Source organism: Calidris pugnax, unplaced genomic scaffold, assembly GCF_001431845.1.
Source record: "Calidris pugnax isolate Ruff unplaced genomic scaffold, ASM143184v1 scaffold1, whole genome shotgun sequence".
Lineage (NCBI taxonomy): Eukaryota > Metazoa > Chordata > Aves > Charadriiformes > Scolopacidae > Calidris > Calidris pugnax.
The window spans coordinates 9,422,449-9,442,185 of record NW_015090800.1 but is presented as its reverse complement, the minus strand read 5'-3'; the positions used below and the strand labels follow the sequence as shown (position 1 = coordinate 9,442,185).

The 19,737-nt window shown below is 40.5% G+C and overlaps 1 protein-coding gene across 3 annotated transcripts in view; it reads right to left on the bottom strand.

The window, feature by feature from the left end:
* Positions 1-19,737, bottom strand: part of BRAF (B-Raf proto-oncogene, serine/threonine kinase) — an 85,452-nt gene that overhangs the window by 48,790 nt on the left and 16,925 nt on the right. For all 3 annotated transcript variants that reach the window (XM_014937356.1, XM_014937357.1, XM_014937358.1), the window contains exon 3: positions 10,772-11,035. In XM_014937356.1, coding sequence (XP_014792842.1) covers positions 10,772-11,035 — 264 coding nt within the window. The remainder of the gene's footprint in view (positions 1-10,771; positions 11,036-19,737) is intronic.

Below are 19,737 nucleotides of genomic sequence, written 5' to 3'. Positions count from 1 at the left end.
TACTAGACATGGAATTAAAACATTTCTTCTAATTATTTTCAGATTTGTGACTTGCATCCCATTTCATCGAGTGCCTGCCTCACACACCACGAGGTAAAGGAAACACACTCCAAACAATATTTCCCTCTATCACTCATTACTTTCTGCAGACTTTCCATCTCTTAAGAAATCATTAAGCTCTCCTTACTCGAGGGATATTCTTAAAAAGCAGTGATCGATGTTGCACGAGGCGTTCCAGATGACAAGCCATCAATTTTATAATGGCAAGTTTTCAATGTTGTTCGACTTTGCAATCTAAGACTGTGCGTCAATGAAATGGAAGTAGATTTAAGTTGTTCTCTTTCCAACACATCCTACTTTGAATATAAGCAACATGGAGTTTAGGCTGTGTGGTGGGTTAACCTGGGGAAGGTAGGTAAGCACCACCCAGCTGCCTGCGCACCCCCCTCTAAGCAGGATGGGGGAAGAGAATTGGAAGGACCAAAGCAAGAGATGTCCTGGGTTGCAATAAGGACTATTTAATAAGGAAAAAAAAAAAAGAGAAAAAAAAAAAAAGAAGGAAAAAAAAAATCCTAGTGATGCAGAAGCAATCACTCACCACGCTGATGCCCAACCAGTCCGTGAGCAACTGCAACTTTGGAAAAAACTCCCCTGCATGTTATTGCAGAGGGTGATGTGACATGGCATGGGATATCCCTTTGGTCAGTTGGGGTCAGCTGTCCTGGCTGGGTCCCCTCCTCGGCCTATTCGCTGGGGAAGGCAGGAAGAAAGAGGGAAGGCCCTGACCCCTGGAGCACCACTCAGCAATAGCTAACACACTGCCGTGTTGTCAGCACGGTTTTGGTCACCAGGCTGAACCACAGCACTAGTTGAGCTGATGTGCAGAAAGTTAACTCTACTCAAGCCAGACCCTAGCCCAGCCTGCTCTAGCACCGCTGCTCACCTCGCTTCACTAAACACCTCCCAAAGACACATTCCTCAGGCTTTCCTAGGCATTAAGCACTTTATAGTAAAGTTTATTTCATTGTACAATTCCTGTAGTAAAATTTTGCTTATTGACAACCTAAAAGAGGTCTTCCACAGTTAAACTTCCTCCCAATGAAAACTGGTAACTTTATCTCTAATTTGATTTTGCCATTCAGCAATAGGATAGGTAGGCAAATAGCTCTCCCAGATGATCCAAATATTAAAAAAAATAATAACATAATAACAAAATAATAAATAATAACAAAATAATAAATAATAACAAAAATAATAATAAAAATAATAACAAAATCAGGTGATGTTTACTTGAAAGGAAAACCACAGTTTAATTCATTCTACCAGTCTGTTCATATGATGCATAAAATCCCAAAGCATTCAGATATATTCAGCAAGCATCCATTGGCTTAGGCTAAAAATAAACTCAATTTCTGCTGCATGTTTAATATGACATGGGAATTTTTAATTGTTTTTGATTAGAAAAACCCAATCATGTTAAACCAGGTGTGTAATTAAAAGTAAGAAACTAGTTTATTCACCTGCCTGAACATCCCTTCTCTAAATTTTCCTTATACTTGACAGGTGGAACTGGTAGGGCAGCTTGAATGCCTATAGAAATGCAGTGCTCACTACTCAGTAAGCTTGAGGCACAAACTCACAGCATAAACCACAGAAAGCAAGATGCAAATCTTAAGTCAAAAGAAATAAGAAATGCATTGAGTACCAGATTTAAAACCAGAACATTGGAAGGATCTCAGTTGTGCATGCATGATGAATTAATTTATGCTAAGAATTTAGGTAGGGTAAAAATATCTGATTCTTCAAGTCTTCACGACTGCAGAGAAGACCACATGATTGCCTGTCTAATTAAAAGGCAGATGTACACTAATTAACCAAGGTGTGACAAGAGTCAGAAACCTGAAATTAGAGTTGTCCCCATGCACAGCATTCACAATCCTGTTTAGTTTCCGTAAGTCTTAAAAATACAAATTTTCCCTTTTAAAAACTCAGTCTCATATTTGCATTTTGAGAACTTTCATTAACTTTCTAACATGTAACCATGACACTTACATGAAGAATACCAACACACAAAGTGGAAAGGAATTTTACTGCCCCAAATTTATGCCGAGTTTTTACACAAATCAACTCTAATTACTCTTAAACTTTAAAAAGGCAAAACAAAAGAACAACCGAAAAACAGACAACAGTTGAACACAGAGGAAAGGGAAACTTTTTCCTTTCCCAAAGTATTATTTGTGGTTAAGAAGCTGCCATAGGAAGTTTTGAGACCTCATGGTGGGTGAAAACACACAATGATTTGATCCTATCCAGAACCTGCAGACAGCTGAAGTACCTGGAGGCCACCAAGCTTTCCCAAAGCAGGAACAATATCTGCTACTTAGCTACTTATTCCCCCCCTGCCCCTTCCAGTTTCACTCCGACCACTACGAAATGAAATTCAAAATTAACAAATCCATTCCTAGTTTATGCTTACAGAAAGAGATCAGGTGCTGGAGCTGTGAGAGGATCCCCTATAAACTCACTAAGCAGAGACTCCTGACCCCCCTTTACAGCCATTCCACCAAGAAGGCCAGAAGACCCGAAGCAAACATTTCCTCTGGAAGTTACCAGCCTGCAGTGGTCAGCAACAGGCTACACACAGATTAAGAGAAGAACGATGACCACCTGATGCCTATTAACTGCCCATCATTTCTTACACCTAAACACTATTTTTTTCTAACTCTCCATGCTCCAGCATACCATGATTCTGTACTGCTTACACACTTTCAGAGTGTTTCTTCCCACACTGTAAGAACTTGGCTGGAGGAGATTTCTTGGGTAATCAAAATCAGTCAGGGCTGCTAATATAAGCAAGTTATACGATCTTGTTCATGAAGTTCTTGAGCTAAAAGAGAGAGCTAGCCTCTTCCCCCCTACACCCCCTCATTCTCTTCTTCCCTGCAAGACTTCACTTCAACATCAGAAACCTCCTAATATTGTTCCTCTGCTCTGACTAGTTTTAACTATTTGGTTCTGTATCAGGCCTTGTATTAAATGGCTTTTCTCAGAAGCCTTTATTTCCTTTGGAATAAAGCATAGAGAGCTAGCATGTGACAGATTTAAAGACCAACACACAATATGATTTCTTACACCACATATAACCATGCCTGTGGAATTCCTTACCACAAGACACAAAGTTCTAGTATCCATAGCATGTGTTTAATGGAAACTGGACAGAGGGTTTCCAAATAGAAAACTCTTAAACTCATAAAATTCCTGAGTGAGGAAGAGCTTCAATTTGGAAAACAACTCAGGGAAAATATCACACATGCCTGCCCTGTTCTTGTACTCTTTCATCGCAACAGAGAGATATTCCAGGTTTGTCCGTAAAATGTTAATTCCATCCAGGTCTCAGAACACTTTCCTGCAAAGGACCAGCCACAACTGATGTCTGAAAAGTCTTACTAATGTCTTATGGTCTACAGTAACCAAGCAATCTAATAGGTGAAATTCCTAAATAATTTTAACGGCTTGGCCAACTTTTACAGAGGAAGGCAAAAATTGGAACAGTCCTTGCAATTGGAAATGGGAATTTTTTCCTCATCCCTAGACTAAAATTGGCACTCCTAAAGACACGCAAAAGATACTTTACCCAGGTGCTCAAAAAACAAAACTCACCTCCCAAAAGCCTCAAAGAAAAATAAATAAATCACACAACTAGAAGCAATCCCAAAACTCACCTCCCAAAAGCCTCAAAGAAAAATAAGTAAATCACACAACTAGAAGCAATCCCTAAAAATGCTTAAATCTTGTCCTATATGCAAATACCACATTCCTGTAATCTTTACACTCATAGAAAGCTGTTTATGCTCATTGCCCAGAATTCCTCTTCTTAATTTTAAATTTTTTCACTGTTTTCTGCCTCTTATATTAAACTGAAGTTAACCCATTGAGATCTTTAATGACTTCTTCCCATACCTCTGGATCAGTTTTTAATCTTTCTTCTTGAATTACTGCCCCTTCCTGACAACCAGCTATGTGTCTCCTTCCACTCATTTGCGTAAGTGTCATCTTCTGTTTCACTTCTCTCTGCTTGCACCTTCAATCATACCATTCGGAAAAAAAAAAAAAAATCCTAATTCACAACACAATTATCTAACGACCCCACAAGGCTGTGTTTCCTTCTGGCTCCATGCATTCTCTCAGAAATCTCATCAGTAAAAGTAACCTGTGCTTTTATGCTGACACACTATCATTCACTTCCCACCCAAGACTCCTTCCCTTCCACCAAAACCAAGTCTCAGCGTCTAACAATCTCTCAGACCTCTAGCAGCCAGCTCAAGGTCAAAGTTCTTACCTCTCAGTCCCATCCAAAAGCTCTCTCCCTTCATTGGCAGCTTTGTTCCTATCCACCCCGCCACCATTTAGATTCCTAAACCCAAACAAACTTCAAACTGATTTTTCTCTAAAGTCTCCCACCCGCAGTTTGGATAAGCCTCATCAATTTGTTCTGCAAAACAACTGACAATCTCAGGTAGGCTTTTACCATCTTGCACACTTTTATTATTTCAACATCCTTCTCTCTGACCTATTACAAAACAAAACAAACCCATCCGCACACACTTATCCTGGTCACATCTCTGCAGAATGCTTCTCCAAAGGCCATTTAACTTGCCAGTTGAACCATGCTGCTGAGGGAAGAGGAAGTGGATGTATTTGAGACATTTATCTCTCTGCATTATAGGGAATAAACATTCTCCACCCCCCATCACCCCAGAGAACAGCAAACTATCTTTTCGGGTTTTTTTTTTTTCTAGGAAGTTGTTCAGAGAAGGACACTTCATGCCTTTCCAGGCCGACTACAGAGGAAAACAATCTTCTATTTGTGATACTATTTATTCATCAATTCCTCTCCAACTAACCAAGCCAGCTACTTGGGTTTGCTTTCAAGAAGAGTTACATTCTAAGCCCTCTGTGTGGACAGCTGAATCAAAACGCTGACTTTAACTTCTAATTGCTCAGTAGGCTCTACCACATACCAGCTAGACTTTCAAGGAAGCACCTTCACACTCTTTCCCACATTGGGAAAAACTTTGTCCAATGCTTTACCATGACACATACAAAGAACCTTGACATCAGCTCCACTGGCTGTGCACTGAAATCACTCACACCAATCAACACGGTCTCATTTCTTTGTACTCCATCAGTTTCCTCACATTATATTTCTAATTGGAGCCAACTCAGACAGATGTATTTGCCTGATCCTACACACAAACAATACCACTAATAAACAAAAAACGTAGACAACTCTTAAGTAACAAGCCAGTTGCTAGTCAAAAAAGTAAGCATCCCCCCACCATTTCCTGCATTTTTAACAACTCTAAACAAATAGCAGAAGACTGTTGTAGTACTTGGGACTGCTTCAGAGTATGACCAAAGATAATTAAGGAGTTGGTTCTCCATTACCAACTTAATTCCAGTTAAGTCAGTTTAAGAACTGTCATGGCATCCCCCGAGAAAAATAAACAAAGACTCCCTAGTATTTGACAAGATTTCTCCCCCCCTGAAGCGGGGCTGTGGTTGGAGGTAGAGACTGAAAATATTATTGTGATATTAAAAAGATTTCTTTGAGGAGCAGATATTAATTGAAAGCAGCGAAGGTCGGGGTTGGGAGAAGCTTGTTGCAACACTGCAACTTTTAACAGCATTTTGCCTCTCTCTTGGTTGTCCTACAACCAAGCTATGTGCTTGGTTGTAGGACACTTACTTCAACAGCCAGATGGAATGGGGACCTGGGCGAGGATGAGGCCCTAAAGGCAGGTACCGTGTATTTTCACAAAGAATCTCCTTCCTGCTTTAACCCACCACACCAGGAGCTACCTGGTACAGCTGAAAACCCTGAACTCCCACTGTGGCTACGTAAGCAAATGGCTCAGTTAATGGTCTGTTTTAAAACAGGTCTGTTTCTAAAGCCAGATTTTACAGAGGAAGACTAAGACGTGTGCCACACTCCTCCATCCATTGAGAGAACAAAGGAAGTCTACTACAGCACGTAACCTCAGTGCTCACTGAAAACTGCTGGGTGATCTTTAGGCTAGTAGCCTGACTACTGGCAGTTAAAACTGCACTGTAAGCTGCAATTCCTTCTGAATTGGGTTTGCTTCTGGAGTTTCCTTTGTTTTCAACAGACTACACATAGGATCAATAAACATTGAAAAGAGAGTAACTACACTGAGAGTCACCACACGAGAAATTCCCGACTTTCTCAATAACATGAGCACTGTGTCAAGTTTCAAAGTTCCTATAAGCACCATTTCCCAGCTCTAAAACAGAGATAATTTACTAGGTCTATAAAAAAGAGTTCAACCCAGTAACACAACTAGATGAAAGCAGCATGTAAAACAGAAGTAAAGAGTCAGCTCTCTCCCTGAGCCAAAGCCAAACCATTAATTTGCAGTATCTGCTGACCAGACCTGAGTATGTATTTCCAACTGCTTATTTAGTATGACAATTCCAACCAAAACCAGGTCTCTCCTAGCAGAACTGGAGTTGATCTCCAAGTGGCTATACAGTATATGAAGCCGAATCCTGTCAACCTGAGCTCCCAGCCAGCGATTCCACACCTACAGCTTATGCGGCCCTGCACCTGCAGGCTGTTCCTTTACTCAAGTGCATCTACAGACACATTTATACCAGATTTGAGACTAAAGGGACTTCATAAAATCATAGAATGGTTTGGGTTTAAAGGACCTCAAAGATCATCGAGTTCCAACCCCCCGCCTGCCCTGGGCAGGGACACCTCCCACTAGAAAAGGTTGCTCAAAGCCCCATCCAGCCTGGCCTTGAACACTTCCAGGGATGGGGCATCCACAGCTTTTCTGGGAAACTTATTCCAGTGTCTCACCACACTCAGAGTAAGAATTTCTTCCTAATATCTAATCTAAATCTCCTCTCTTTCAGTTTGAAACCATTACACCTGTGGTGCTACTGCTACATTCCCTGATAAAAAGCCCCTCCCCATCTCTCCTGTAGGCCCATTTTAGTACTAGAAGGCTGCTCTAAGGTCCCCCTGGAGCATTCTCTTCTCCAGACTGAACACCTCAGTTCTCTTAGCCTGTCTTCACAGAAGAAGTGCTACAGCCCTTTCATCATCTTTGTGGTCCTCCTCTGGATTGGCTCCAACAGGTCCATGTCCTTCGTGTGTTGAGGACTCCTGAGCTGGACACATTACTCCAGGTGGGGTCCCACAAGAGCAGTGGGGCAGAATTGCCTCCCGAGGTCCATGTCCTTCGTGTGTTGAGGACTCCTGAGCTGGACACATTACTCCAGGTGGGGTCCCACAAGAGCAGTGGGGCAGAATTGCCTCCCGCGACCTGCTGCCCACGCTTCTTTTGGTGCAGCCTGAGATGCAGTTGGCTTTCTGGGCTGCCAGCACACACTGCTGGTTCATGTTGAGCTTCTCATCCACTAACACTCCCAAATCCTTCTCTCCTCAAGGCTCCTCTCAATTCATTCTCCGCCCAGACTGGATTTGTGCTTGGGATTGCCATGACCCACTAGCAGGACCTTTCACTTGTCTTGGTTGAACTTCATGAGGTTTGCATGGGCCCACCTCTCAAGCCTGTCCAGGTCCCTCTGGATGGCATCCGTTCCCTCCAGCACATCAATTGCACCGCACAGCTCAGAGTCGTTGGCAAACCTGCTGAGGCTGCAGTCAATCCCACTGTTGCCAACAAAGATGTTAAACAGCACCAGTCCCAATACTAACCCCTGAGGAACGCCGCCCATCACTGGTCTCCACTTGGACATTGAGCTGTTGACTGCAACTCTTCAGCATGGCCATCCAGCCAATTCCTTATTCACCGAGTGGTCCATCCATCAAATCTATCTCTCTCCAATCTAGACACACGGATGTCATGTGAGACAGTGTCAAATGCTTTGCACAAGTCCAAGGAGATGATGTCAATTGTCTTCCCTTATCCACCAATTCTGTAACACTGTTGTAGAAAGCCACCAAATTTTTCAGACACAATTTGCCTTTAGTGAAGCCACACTGGCTGTCACTGATCACCTCCTTATTTTCCACTTGCATTAGCATAATTTCTTGCACCTTCCCTCCACCACTAGCCTGTCTACCACTCCTTTTTTGGTACCACTACTTGGCTTTGGTTTGTTTGTTGGGTTGGGTTTTTTTTGTTTGTTTTAATTGCCACAGCACAAGGCTACAGATTTTCCTGAAGCTCTACTCTTACTGTCCCACGTTTAGCAACCTGGAAACATGCTGCAAGGCTACACTGGTAAGGCAAACGGTGTTTAGACTGCAGTAGAGAGCTGGGGACAGGAGTAAGAGCCTCTCCCTGACTACACCCACGTTACACCATATTGGTCTCCCATAGCCAGGAAAGAGCATCTAGATTCAGTGCTGGAAAAAAACTCCTATTGCCCTGCTGCCAGCCACTGAGTACTACTAAGAACTACAATTAACCCATCAAATGACAGCACTTTCTCAAGCTAGAGAGCTAACTCTTAGTGTAGGCACCGCAACAGACAAGCTTGTATTCTTGAACTTAATCTCTCTGGTTAAATCTGCAAGCTCCTAGTGAGCATGACTGATACCAGCGAATCATAATAGCCACCAAAAAACCCCAAAGCTTAGGGATAAAAACAGAGAAGAAACAATAGTCCGAGAAAGAGCTCTCACACATATTTTTGAGCACATCACGCTGATCTGTTACTGTTACTTTGGAACTTAAAGGCGTGTTGGGTGAAGACAACCTGTTTTACTTCAATTAGAATGGACGAGCAACATGCACAAAGCCATCTCTCAGATGAGGCAAGATAGCTCTGTGTTGGTCCAAAATTCTATCACCTGGTTCACACTGAAATTCAGTTGCCTCTTTTTACTCACTTGTAATCACATTTGCATATGAGAAATAACTCAAATTTGGTGAACTATACACTTGTAAACATAAAAAAAAAGAAATCATTCTTGCCTGCAAGTTTAATGTAGTATATTTCATAATTATAGACTATTCTTTATAAAAAATGACTCCTTCAAAAGCAAAACAGAGCTCAGACTTGAGAAAAACCTTACAATACCTCTGATAAAAGAATTGAAGAGGAGGTGAAAAAGAGGAGAGGGAAAGGAGAAGAACGGAAATATTGCTGATGAGGAGAAAAGAAGAATAGAAATATATCGCTTAGAGAAGAGGACAAGATAACACATAGGAGAGGCAGAAAAGGAAATGCACAGACCAACACGTGAAGCCATATACCGTGAAGCCATTGCAGGAAAGAAACAAAAACAACTTGTGGGCCCCACGACAGGGGCTGCGGCTGCAACAGCCAGACAGGGTGGAACAGAAGACAAGATAAAGAAACCAGAGTGTCACGAAAGTCCAGCACCTTCTCTTCAAACTTCATCGTGTGGGTAGTACTACGTGCTTAGCCATACCTCACAGGCAGACGACAAAATCACCTCGCTTAACACTGTACATCTGCACAGTGGTCAGTTTACATTAAACCCCCATTCTCTAGTTGAAAACCAAGTGCTACTTTCAATCTTTAACAATTAAGCAATATTTAAAAAAAAAAGTAAATCAGGTGAAAACAACTGTCCTTTAATCTGTTGTTCCCACTATAAATCCTATAATCTCTTTTGTTTGGTGGGGCAGGAGGAGGGAGGGAGGGAAGTAAAGTGGGAAAAGTAAACTGAGTAGTGCTGGGCATTAGCAACTTTATGTTTTCCTCTTTGCCAGCAACTCAATTTCCACAGGCAGTCACAGCCCAGTGACAGCCAACACCTGACTGACTGCCACGAAAAGCACTGGCTTTGCATGGACACTGGCTGTGCCATCCCTTCATTTCCACTTTCTCTGGAACTACAGCTCCCCTGTAAGTGAGGAGTATGCACCGCCCTGCAAAATAGAGTCTACACCACGCCTTGTCAGTAATTTCACGTATCACAGTTTGCAGTGTATTATTCTGAAGTGTATATTAAGACTCTTCAGTTGGCAGCTTTTAATTGATAAAAAAATCCTGCCGATAATGGACAATTAAATAGTCAGCAAAAAGCCATCTCTTCCTCCACGACTCCAGAAACCACTGTAACATTGTCAAAACTGATAAACACTATTTTTGGAGCAGTCTGCAGGCAACAATTCTTGCCCCTCCTAATAGCAGCTATGTCCCTCCTCTAGCCAGGGCCTTTACACAGGGCCTGATAGCATCGGGGTCCCAACATCACTCACCACAGTGAGTTGGGAGGAAAAGAAAAACAAAACAGAGCAAGACCCCAAGTGATTCTGTGCAGCCCTCCATAGCTGCAGGAGGCTGGTACCTGCACTGAAGCATTCACCGCTGCCAGTAGCTTTGACAACAGGAAAACCACTGAAGTTTCCCAATCTTGCCCTGTTAAACCAATCAATAATTTTGTATAATACAAGAAACAGCTTTGTGACCCCTCCTAACCGCTATAAAATGGTAATTACTATTTATCCAAGAAAGCTGATTTGAGAAAAATATTTCTTGAGGTATCTTCATTGTTATAGAACTCCTGAAAGTTTTTTATTCTGTATTACTGCTGTAATGGACACCTTTGTGTTAATCCTGTAGAAAACATTGAACATAACCAAACAACTGAGTGTGGCAGAGCACAAATACTGATCGTGCAACCTCTTTGACCTCCACACAGGTATTTTTTTCAGCTCCTAAATTAACTTTTGCATACAGAGAGAGAGAGATACAGGAAATATTGAGGTTACAAGTATGTGAATAGAAAATGACTCACCACAGTCCTTTGCTTGTTGGGCAGGAAGACTCTAACAATAGGCTTCTGTGGAGACTTAGGGTTACTCCGTGACAGATCAGCAGGGTTTTGATAAACCGAAAGGGATGAAGGTGCTACAGAGAGGCTAGAGGAGGAAGATGATGCAACTGTGTCTGTTGAAGCTGAACTGGAGACAGAGAAATCTGTTCCGTTCCCCATGGATTCCAATAACTGCTGTTCTCTCTGCTGTAGAGCATCTAGTTTGCTGGTGTACTCTTCATAGGCCTGTGAAGGAAGAGCAGCTGTTTTAGTGATGTAGTAGCCTCAGACAGAAACAGGAATCTAAATTCAGAAGGAGCATGAAACAAAACGCATTTTAAATTAATGCAAATTTCACAGGAATATGAACAAAATGGTCTGGTCAAATTTTCCAGTAGGACACAAAGAAGAAATGGCTTTCAATTCATTATATTAAACCTTCCGAATCAACAAGTAATTTTTTAATACATTAAATGGGTAAGTGGATAAAAGAAATCATAAGTCATAGTTTCAAAGCATCTGCACTAAATAGCCTAATTCAAAACCACTTTAAAGAAGACAGCAATTTTTATGAGATGTTGTCAGCTGCATTGCCGAATTACTGTACTACGGCTAAATTTATCATTCTGCTGGAATGACAGCTAAATACATCTAAAGCAATAATTAAAAGAAAGCTGAAATCTGCTTTTTACCTTCTGTATCTAACAACTCACCTAGTTCATTGTTCAACATCCTTCATCTCTGGCACTACCCTTTCATACCAGATTGCACAAAAAACTTCATTTCGATTAGAACACAATTAAGTTTGCCCTGTTATAAACTCATCCATAAACACATAGAAAAAAAAAATATCTTTCGAAGGATTGCTTTTAACACCCGTATGAGATTAATTTGATTTTCCACCAAGTTTATGTAAAACCTGATTTCACACTGACCAAGTTTCTTAAACAAACAAATTCAGTAACATTACATTTGTCCATTAACTTTTTATTAAATGTAGCCAAGTTAAACATTATTGCCAACCTCTATAATACAAATACGTAATTGGTATATATCCTTGTTTAAAGTTTGTTTCCATCAACTTTGCTTGTCTTCGTAACAAGACAATTTTGACCTGTATCCAAGCATCAGAGTTATTTCTTCAGCATATAAATTAGTACAAAGTTATCTTCAAAAATTTAAATCAGTTAAGGAGCATGTGTTTCATGATACAGAAGCATGTCACTGTTAAACCAAAGACGTGTTAGACCCTTACAGACAAGAAGATACAAAGATCTTACAAACCTAACATCCAAGCAGTAGGGAACACAATTTTCTACTTAGCGCTGCAAGATCTCTCCAAGACCAAGATCTATGCCAAGCTGCATAAATTTTCAATGCCACAAAGGATATTTATGGTAGGGAAAGATACATTTTTATTTCTTTTAAAGTTGTTATACACAGAAAACTTGTGGAAAGCATGTTGCTCATTAAAGGTATAGGAAAACTGAACTGACCAAAAAGTCTGCAGGGTCTACATGTGGAAAAAAACCCCCATTAAGGTTAAATAGAAATAAAATAACCAGCACTCAGTAGTGCTGCCACAAATACTACATTTTACCATGAATTTATTTCTCTGGGTTGCATGTAGAGGTTCACTCAACCCAGGCTGGTTTTGCCCAGTAAACAGTGCCTGGCCCCTCCCTTTTCATGAAGGTTTAGCATCCCCCAGGGTGGACCTATGTTCAAAATTTGTGTCATCATCCCCACAGTGTTAACACAAAGAAAGATAATTTGACAGTGAGGACTAAGAAAAAAACAGCATTGTAAAGAATGGTGGTGGTCATCACGATTTCAAATTCTAAATTTTATGGTTTCCATTTTTAATAAATGGACATCAGTTGCAGGAAATGGAGAAGAACTAAGTATTTCTGCTGAAAACTGAAGATGTCTAGCAATTCACGAATAGACCCCAAATTTGGAAACTTAAAACCAAAACATTTTCAGTCTAGCGTAATTCTACTGTCAAAAGTAAATTGAAAGGTTACCCAATTATAAATAATGGCATTTTTTGGCTGTACAGTAACACAAGTGTCTCTCTCTTACTTCCAGGATCAACTTTTCATGTAAATTCCAGTCAAAGCACCATGTGTCAAGAATTATTTTCAGTAAACAAAAATTAAGAATCATAAACTGTTACCATTTCACCAATACTTTTCTAAATACTTACTTCCTTTTCTCATGAGCATTGCAAAATATTATTTGAACACATGCAACGTTACATTGCTTTCCGGATACTTGCGGGCTTAGCTCCCTCACAAAATTACACGCATCTTTCAAAATACTCAATCCTACAATGTTTACACTGGCAGCTTAATCTGTCACTAATGCAAACTCAAAGTCAAATGATTTATCTTAAGAGAATAAACAATGAGCATGGAAAGCTGGGAGCTGCTGCTGGCTTTGGGTTCTATACCATTAAATTCTGCAGAAAAAGCTCTCTATTTTTTTATGGAGACAAAAGCTCTCAAGTATTATACTGTTACTCAGTATCATAGCAGAAGATCCTGTATCAAGACATAACAACTAGAAATGCATGAGTAGATCATAGCAGAAGATCCTGTATCAAGACATAACTAGAAATGCATGAGTAGACTTTAAATACATTTTTCTCTTCTAAAAAAATAAATTCTTTTTATACAGAAGGAGCAATAGTACACGCAGCAGAAACAGAATAGCTCCAATAAAATCTCATTTTCACCCAGATTAAGTGCTTTGGTGAGACACTGGTTTCAGCCGATGACTACTACCCATAGACCTTACACTGTCAATAGCACCAAGTCAATAAAACATAGAAATAAGGAGTTAAATTGAAAGAGTATTAAAACAGCAAAGCTGACCGATGGCAAGCATTTGTATCTATCTGAAAGAAAGATTATACCCCAAAGTTGGCCTATCTACAACAAAGACCTGCAGCAGCACGGCCGTATCAGCGGACAGGCATCAAGAGCTACTCAAACCTTCAAGTCAGTCAAGGCCCTCTGTGACAACTGTAAGGTTGATTTCTAACCTTGTTTTTCAAAACCAAACAAAAATTGAAATTAAGTTTGTACAGCATCTTCACCATGAAGAAGATTCAGCTGAACATTCGAGTAATTCATTAAATTAAGGATTTTAAAGGGATTTCAGAAGGAGAAGTTTATGAAATCTGGAATGAAATCCATTCAGTTTACATATTCTCATTAGGAATTGTGTAATGTTCTACAAGAAAACTTAAATCTCACATTCAAGTTGATATAGAATCACAGGAGGAAAAAGAAAAAAAAATGGTTGGAAGGCATCCCTGGAAGTCTTCTAGTCCAAACATTTGTTTAACACAGAGCTAATTTTAAGTTCAGTCAGGTTGCTCAGAGCCTTGCGAAAGCAAGTGTTGAAAGTCTTAAGGGATGGAGACTCCACAATGTCTGGGCAACCAGTTCCAGGGCTCAAAAACCACTCTCATGATGAAGAATCTTCTCTTACGAAATTCACTCAGTGCTGTCTGTGATGTTACCTCTTCTTCCCCTTTTGCTCTGCACGTCTGAAAAGGGTCAGGCCCTCTCTTTAGGTTGCGAGAGCCTGCAGGTTCCTTCTTAGCCTTGTCTTCTCCATGCTGAACACCACCCCGCAATGCAGTCAAGCAAGCAGTGAGTAGATGGGTCCCTCTTCATGCTGGCTACATCCCTGCTAACGCTGCCCAGCCTGCAGTTTGCTGGTGTTATGGTGAGATGGGCTACTGACAGCTTGGCTTGTTGCTCACCAAGTCCTGTTGCCCAGTACTTTTCCTCCAGAGCCGCTGCCCAGCCAGCCCCTGCCCGCACCGACGGGCAGCCACCTTGTCTCAGGTGCAAGGTGCCACGTTCGGCTTCATCACTGTGCTGCTTCTTGGCACCAGGCTTCTGTCCTTCAACTCCCCCAGCTTGTTTATTAGTCGCCAAAAAGAGACTGTCTTTAAAAACATACGCTATCCTCGACAATATAATTGTTCGCTGTGTCGCTACAGGGCTCCCAATTTAGTGTGAATTTCCCCGTATCTCACAAAGCTAAAGGAAAATACATACTTGAAAAGCTGACTGTTAAAGACTCGAATTGGCACATCTTGTCAATCTACACATGGCTATCTAAAATAGAACAAAACAAAGTTAACTATAATTATATTGCATACCACTGCAAACGCATATCGTATCAGTCTCACACATGTGAGAATACTCCTCAGGCTTCAACTAAGCAAAGCATATAAAGACCTGGAAAGCTGCCCAGTCCATCTAGAGCATTAAAAGTTGGCATGTTTATATACAACGTACATACATTCCATAACAGAGCTGCTACTCACTCAGGAGCAGCAGAGTCAAAGCTGCTTCTTAAATGGTGCAACCTATTGACAGTATAAAAACTGACCTCAGAAGTCAACAGAATTTGCATGATGTTTCGCAGATGTGCCAAAAAAGTTCTGTTGACAAGATGATGACATGGGATTTTTCTCAAAAATATGCATATTCTTGTGTTACATATTATATATAGTATATTTGAAATTGGCTTTCTTGGGCCATAACCAGGCTATACATTCTAGTAATAACATTTAAGGAAACAAAAAAGCAAAAAGTTAATTTTTTTTTTTTTAAAATGGATCTGGGACAAAGCCAAGTAGCAAAATATGGTTTCTTCTTCTCCCTGTCCCCTACCACATCTGGTTAGAAACTCAGTCTAAACTCAAGCAGACCAACTGGTTTTACCATACTCTTAGTCAATTTTAGATAATATCCACACATCACAAGACTCATAAAAGCTTAAACTCCAGTTTCCTTGTCTTTGAAACTGAGATTGTGTTCCTATTTAAAAGATGTCTGACCTTTTAGGCTGTTGATCAAATGCAAATCCCACTAAGTTAAACAGGAGCTGAAGATAGACAGTAATGTACGTCAGGACTTCTTCATTTAGTAAGACTCCTAAATCTGTACTTAGTCTAACTTTAGACACTCCAGTTTTGGTCCAACATATTTGATCAGCATCTGTTAGGAGCCTGGTAAAAATGAATCTGAAGTTCCCCAGAGAACCTTCACGTTTCCCAGTGCCTGTACGCAGAGTTAGCATTTTCCTGGAATACCACAAACAGCCTGAAACAACCTAAGATTGTGCACTAAGATCCATTTCAGACTGCATCTGCCTGCTGTTCCAATAAGCATCATCTAGACAAGCGAAGAGGTAATCTTCTTTAATTAATTAATTTGACCTCCTGCGTGGATTCTTCAGATACACAGGAATAAGGAATTAAATACTCTCCTGAAATGCAACAACCAAACTCTCAAAAATGGCAACAGCAAGCTCTGAATAAAATACATTTAATATTGCAGGAAAAGAGAAAACTAGGGAGGGGAAAAAAAATACAACCGTGGTGTTTATGGACAAACATACCTGTACCCCCCTGATTCTCATTTTAAATTGCTTCCAAGAGTAGGAAAGATAATGATTCCTTCAGAAATACTAGAAAGCTGACTGAGTCTTAAAACTTATTTTGATACCGCTGTCATTCTATCTATGCATTTGGATACTGTTTTATTTTGTAAGGAGTCAAAAAAAACCAAAAAAGCAGGCAGCTGACTCGTGTACTGTTAACTGAAGTAACCTACAGGTCCAGGATGCAACTTCAGGCCACGCGAAGAACTACTTACACGCAAATGGCCTGATACTGTTCAATTAACTGCTCACAGATTAAGTGTTCGTAGATAATACTGTACACAGAACTGTGACGTAAGAAGGACACACAATGCATTTTGGAAGTTTAAATAGGTAAGGCCTCCCTGGACAGTCATTAAGAGTCTACAAAGGCTAACAAATCTGATTAAGTCATTTAAGCATGCTTTCTCCTTTCTAAGTTTGAGCTGACTGCTTTTGACCAGTTTGGATCTAGACAACCCATTTCAGTTTGTGTACAGCATTTCGTGCCAATGTTAAGTTGAAATGCACAGATCTTTATTCTCCTTTCCCTAACTTAGGTTCGTCAGTACTTTGCTGGTAGAGAAAAAAAAAATAGTTGGCCAAAAAAAAATTGATGGCCATTTTAGAAGAATACGCAGCTGCATATTTTAACCATTTTTGCCAACTGAATCCCAGCTTTTCCCAGTATCATAATATCAGGCTTCTTTGCGGTAAAGATTTCCAATATTTACAATGCTTAGACAAACCCTTAAGAAAAGGGTTTTTCCACAGTGAATCACAAACTGCATATTTTGGGAAACAGCACTTCAAGGACAGATGTAACACACTGAGAAATTATGTGGGAAGATAAAAATCATTAATGTTTTCAGCTGCTGTGATACAGAGTGCTTCCAAAGTGTGGTAAAACCTGCTGAGGATCTCCTGCAGCCTCTTTGCCAGAAGAAAAGAAAAATGCTATTAGTGATATTTCTACATCTACTGAGTTGAGCAGTTATTTAACATATTTGATAGTGATTTCCAGGAGTCTGTTAGATCCGAGATACATGCTCACACAAAGGTGATGGAAGAACTTAAAAACTAGGATTACCTACAAAAGAATTTTAGCTATAAGCCATTTTTAGATTTTAATACAGCCATTGCTTGCTACATTTATTATTGCTTCCTGCTGGAACAAATAGAAAAGTTTTCCTTGTGATCATGTTAGAGAACATTGATAAGATTCCCGAAGCTATTACTAATTATAACAATTAGAAGAAAATTGTGTGGTTAATGACAAACGTTCTTTTCTTCCTTCTGTTCATTTTGTTTCCTACCCCTGTATCTTATACACACACTCAGAAGTCTCTCTGCAGATTTGGTCTCTTTCCTCAGGCCCTACTTTCCTGCCCAGAGAGGAGAGAGACAAGCCACCCATTGCCCTCCAGCTTCATGCTACGTTCTCCACTCCTGGTCATCCTGGGAGAGGCCTACTCCTCATGCTCTACAGTCACCTTCTTAAGGCCGTCACTGAGGAGTGATGGATCAAGACAGGGAGATACCCCCAAACCCAAGTACCCCTTCTTGCAGGCATAATTAAATATATGCTGAATTCAACATAGCGCATGTCAATCACTTTTGATATTTCAAGAAATCCATTCCTCTTTCATAGTCAATTGATGAATCTTGAAATGATGGATGCGACAATAGCTGTCAGTTTTAAAGTTCATTTGATGTAAAACGCATTGAACCCCCTCCAGAATAATAATAAAAAAAAAGTCTGCCACAAAAAAACCCACTTTGTATTCTTACTCTTAGATGAGCACAGAAACAGAAGCTTGTTAGCTTCTATCTTCTTGACCAGTTATAACTAAGTCATCAACCCTTTTTATTTTTAAATGAGGTGTTTGTTTTATATTCAGTGCACAAATAATTCTACTACAACCTCTGAATGCTCAATTTTCAGAATTCATTTCTTTGTTCAATTCTTCAGCTTTCCTTTGCGCGCTTCCACTCCCCCAACCCCTTCCTTTCCACTTTCAGTTGAAATGCAATTTTGTCACCATGTTTAACCACAACTTTACTTGAGAGGTCTACAAGGAAGCTCCAGCACAGGCCAGGAGCCAGCGCAAGGGGTGCTCTAAGTTCTTTGAACATGAGCAGTTAGTAAGATGCATAGGAAATGAAGGATATAAAGCCAGGCAGGAGCACAAAAGGACTGAACAAACCTCGTTGTACTGAAACTCAACACTCCAGAAGATGGATGGATAGCTGTCAAGCTTTTCATAGGTATACAAAAAGGCATGGCTTTGCAGAAAGCCTTACAGTAACAAACTAGATGTTTACAAGAGTGAAAGACAAGGTGGTTGGAAGCAAAAATGTTCATTTGCAGGTACTTAGCTAGCAATTGGCTAGCTTTGGCTAATTCCAACTTTTGCCAAGAGAAGCAGACAACAAGCTTACTGATAGCACTGAGATGATCAACAGGCACGATTTACAGAAGTCCTATGAAGTTGCTCACATTTTATGGGAGATGCAGAGATCGCAGCAGTGGAAGGAAACAAAAGGAAGTGTGATGCAATTCAAGCAACAAACTACCAAAATTACGCATACAGATTCTGGGTAAAAGCAGGGCAATATTGCACTTTACAGCAAGAAATGAGACATCACCAAAACGATCAAAATATAAAAGTCAGAAGAGCATGGCCAGAGCGTAAGTTACATTAACATCCTGTTCAAGCACTTTGTAGATACAGAGACCACATCATCGAGACCTAGACAACAGCCCAGGTGTGAAAGCTTGGGGGGGTGAAGGGTAGGGAAAGGGGGGTCAGTGATGATGCACAGGTACAGAACTGAGCAACTGGCCCAATGGCGCACAGTGGCTCTCTACATAGAGAATTTGCTATTTCTTATGCATGTTAGAAGGATGAGTTACCTATTGAACCACTTAAGCTACCCACATGTACTCTACGTACTCTCCTGTTCTTCTTGTTCATATCAAAACTACTGTATTTTCTTAGTTCCACATTTCCTAGAAGCACATGTGTTCTTCCACACTTCACCACAGTCCATTCAGAGCTTTTTACATGCAGCTTTGTCCTTTCACGCTGCAAACAGGGTTATTCTGGCCCTTTTTCTGACAGGTGGAGGAACACAAAAAGTCAAAACATTCGCTCTGGCACTCACAGATTAGATTCAGGTAAATTGCTGCACAGCAAATTCTGACAACAGAAACCAACCCCTGTTCTTGACCAAGCCGAAAGCAGCCAAAAAAGTGGGAAATACACAGAAAGGATGCACCATGCAACTGCTGCTGGGTTGAAATTAACAGTCGAGGGTAGACAGTAATCTTGTTTCTGACTGTAGGAGGTACTCTGTAATACATTTCTTCTTTTTCTTTCCTTCACGCTTTAGTTCTACCACAGGAAACCTACACACTAAACAAATGACAGTTTTGCAACATTTAATTCTATTCGCTTCAATCAATCCATCTGAGGATGACCTAATCTAAGTTA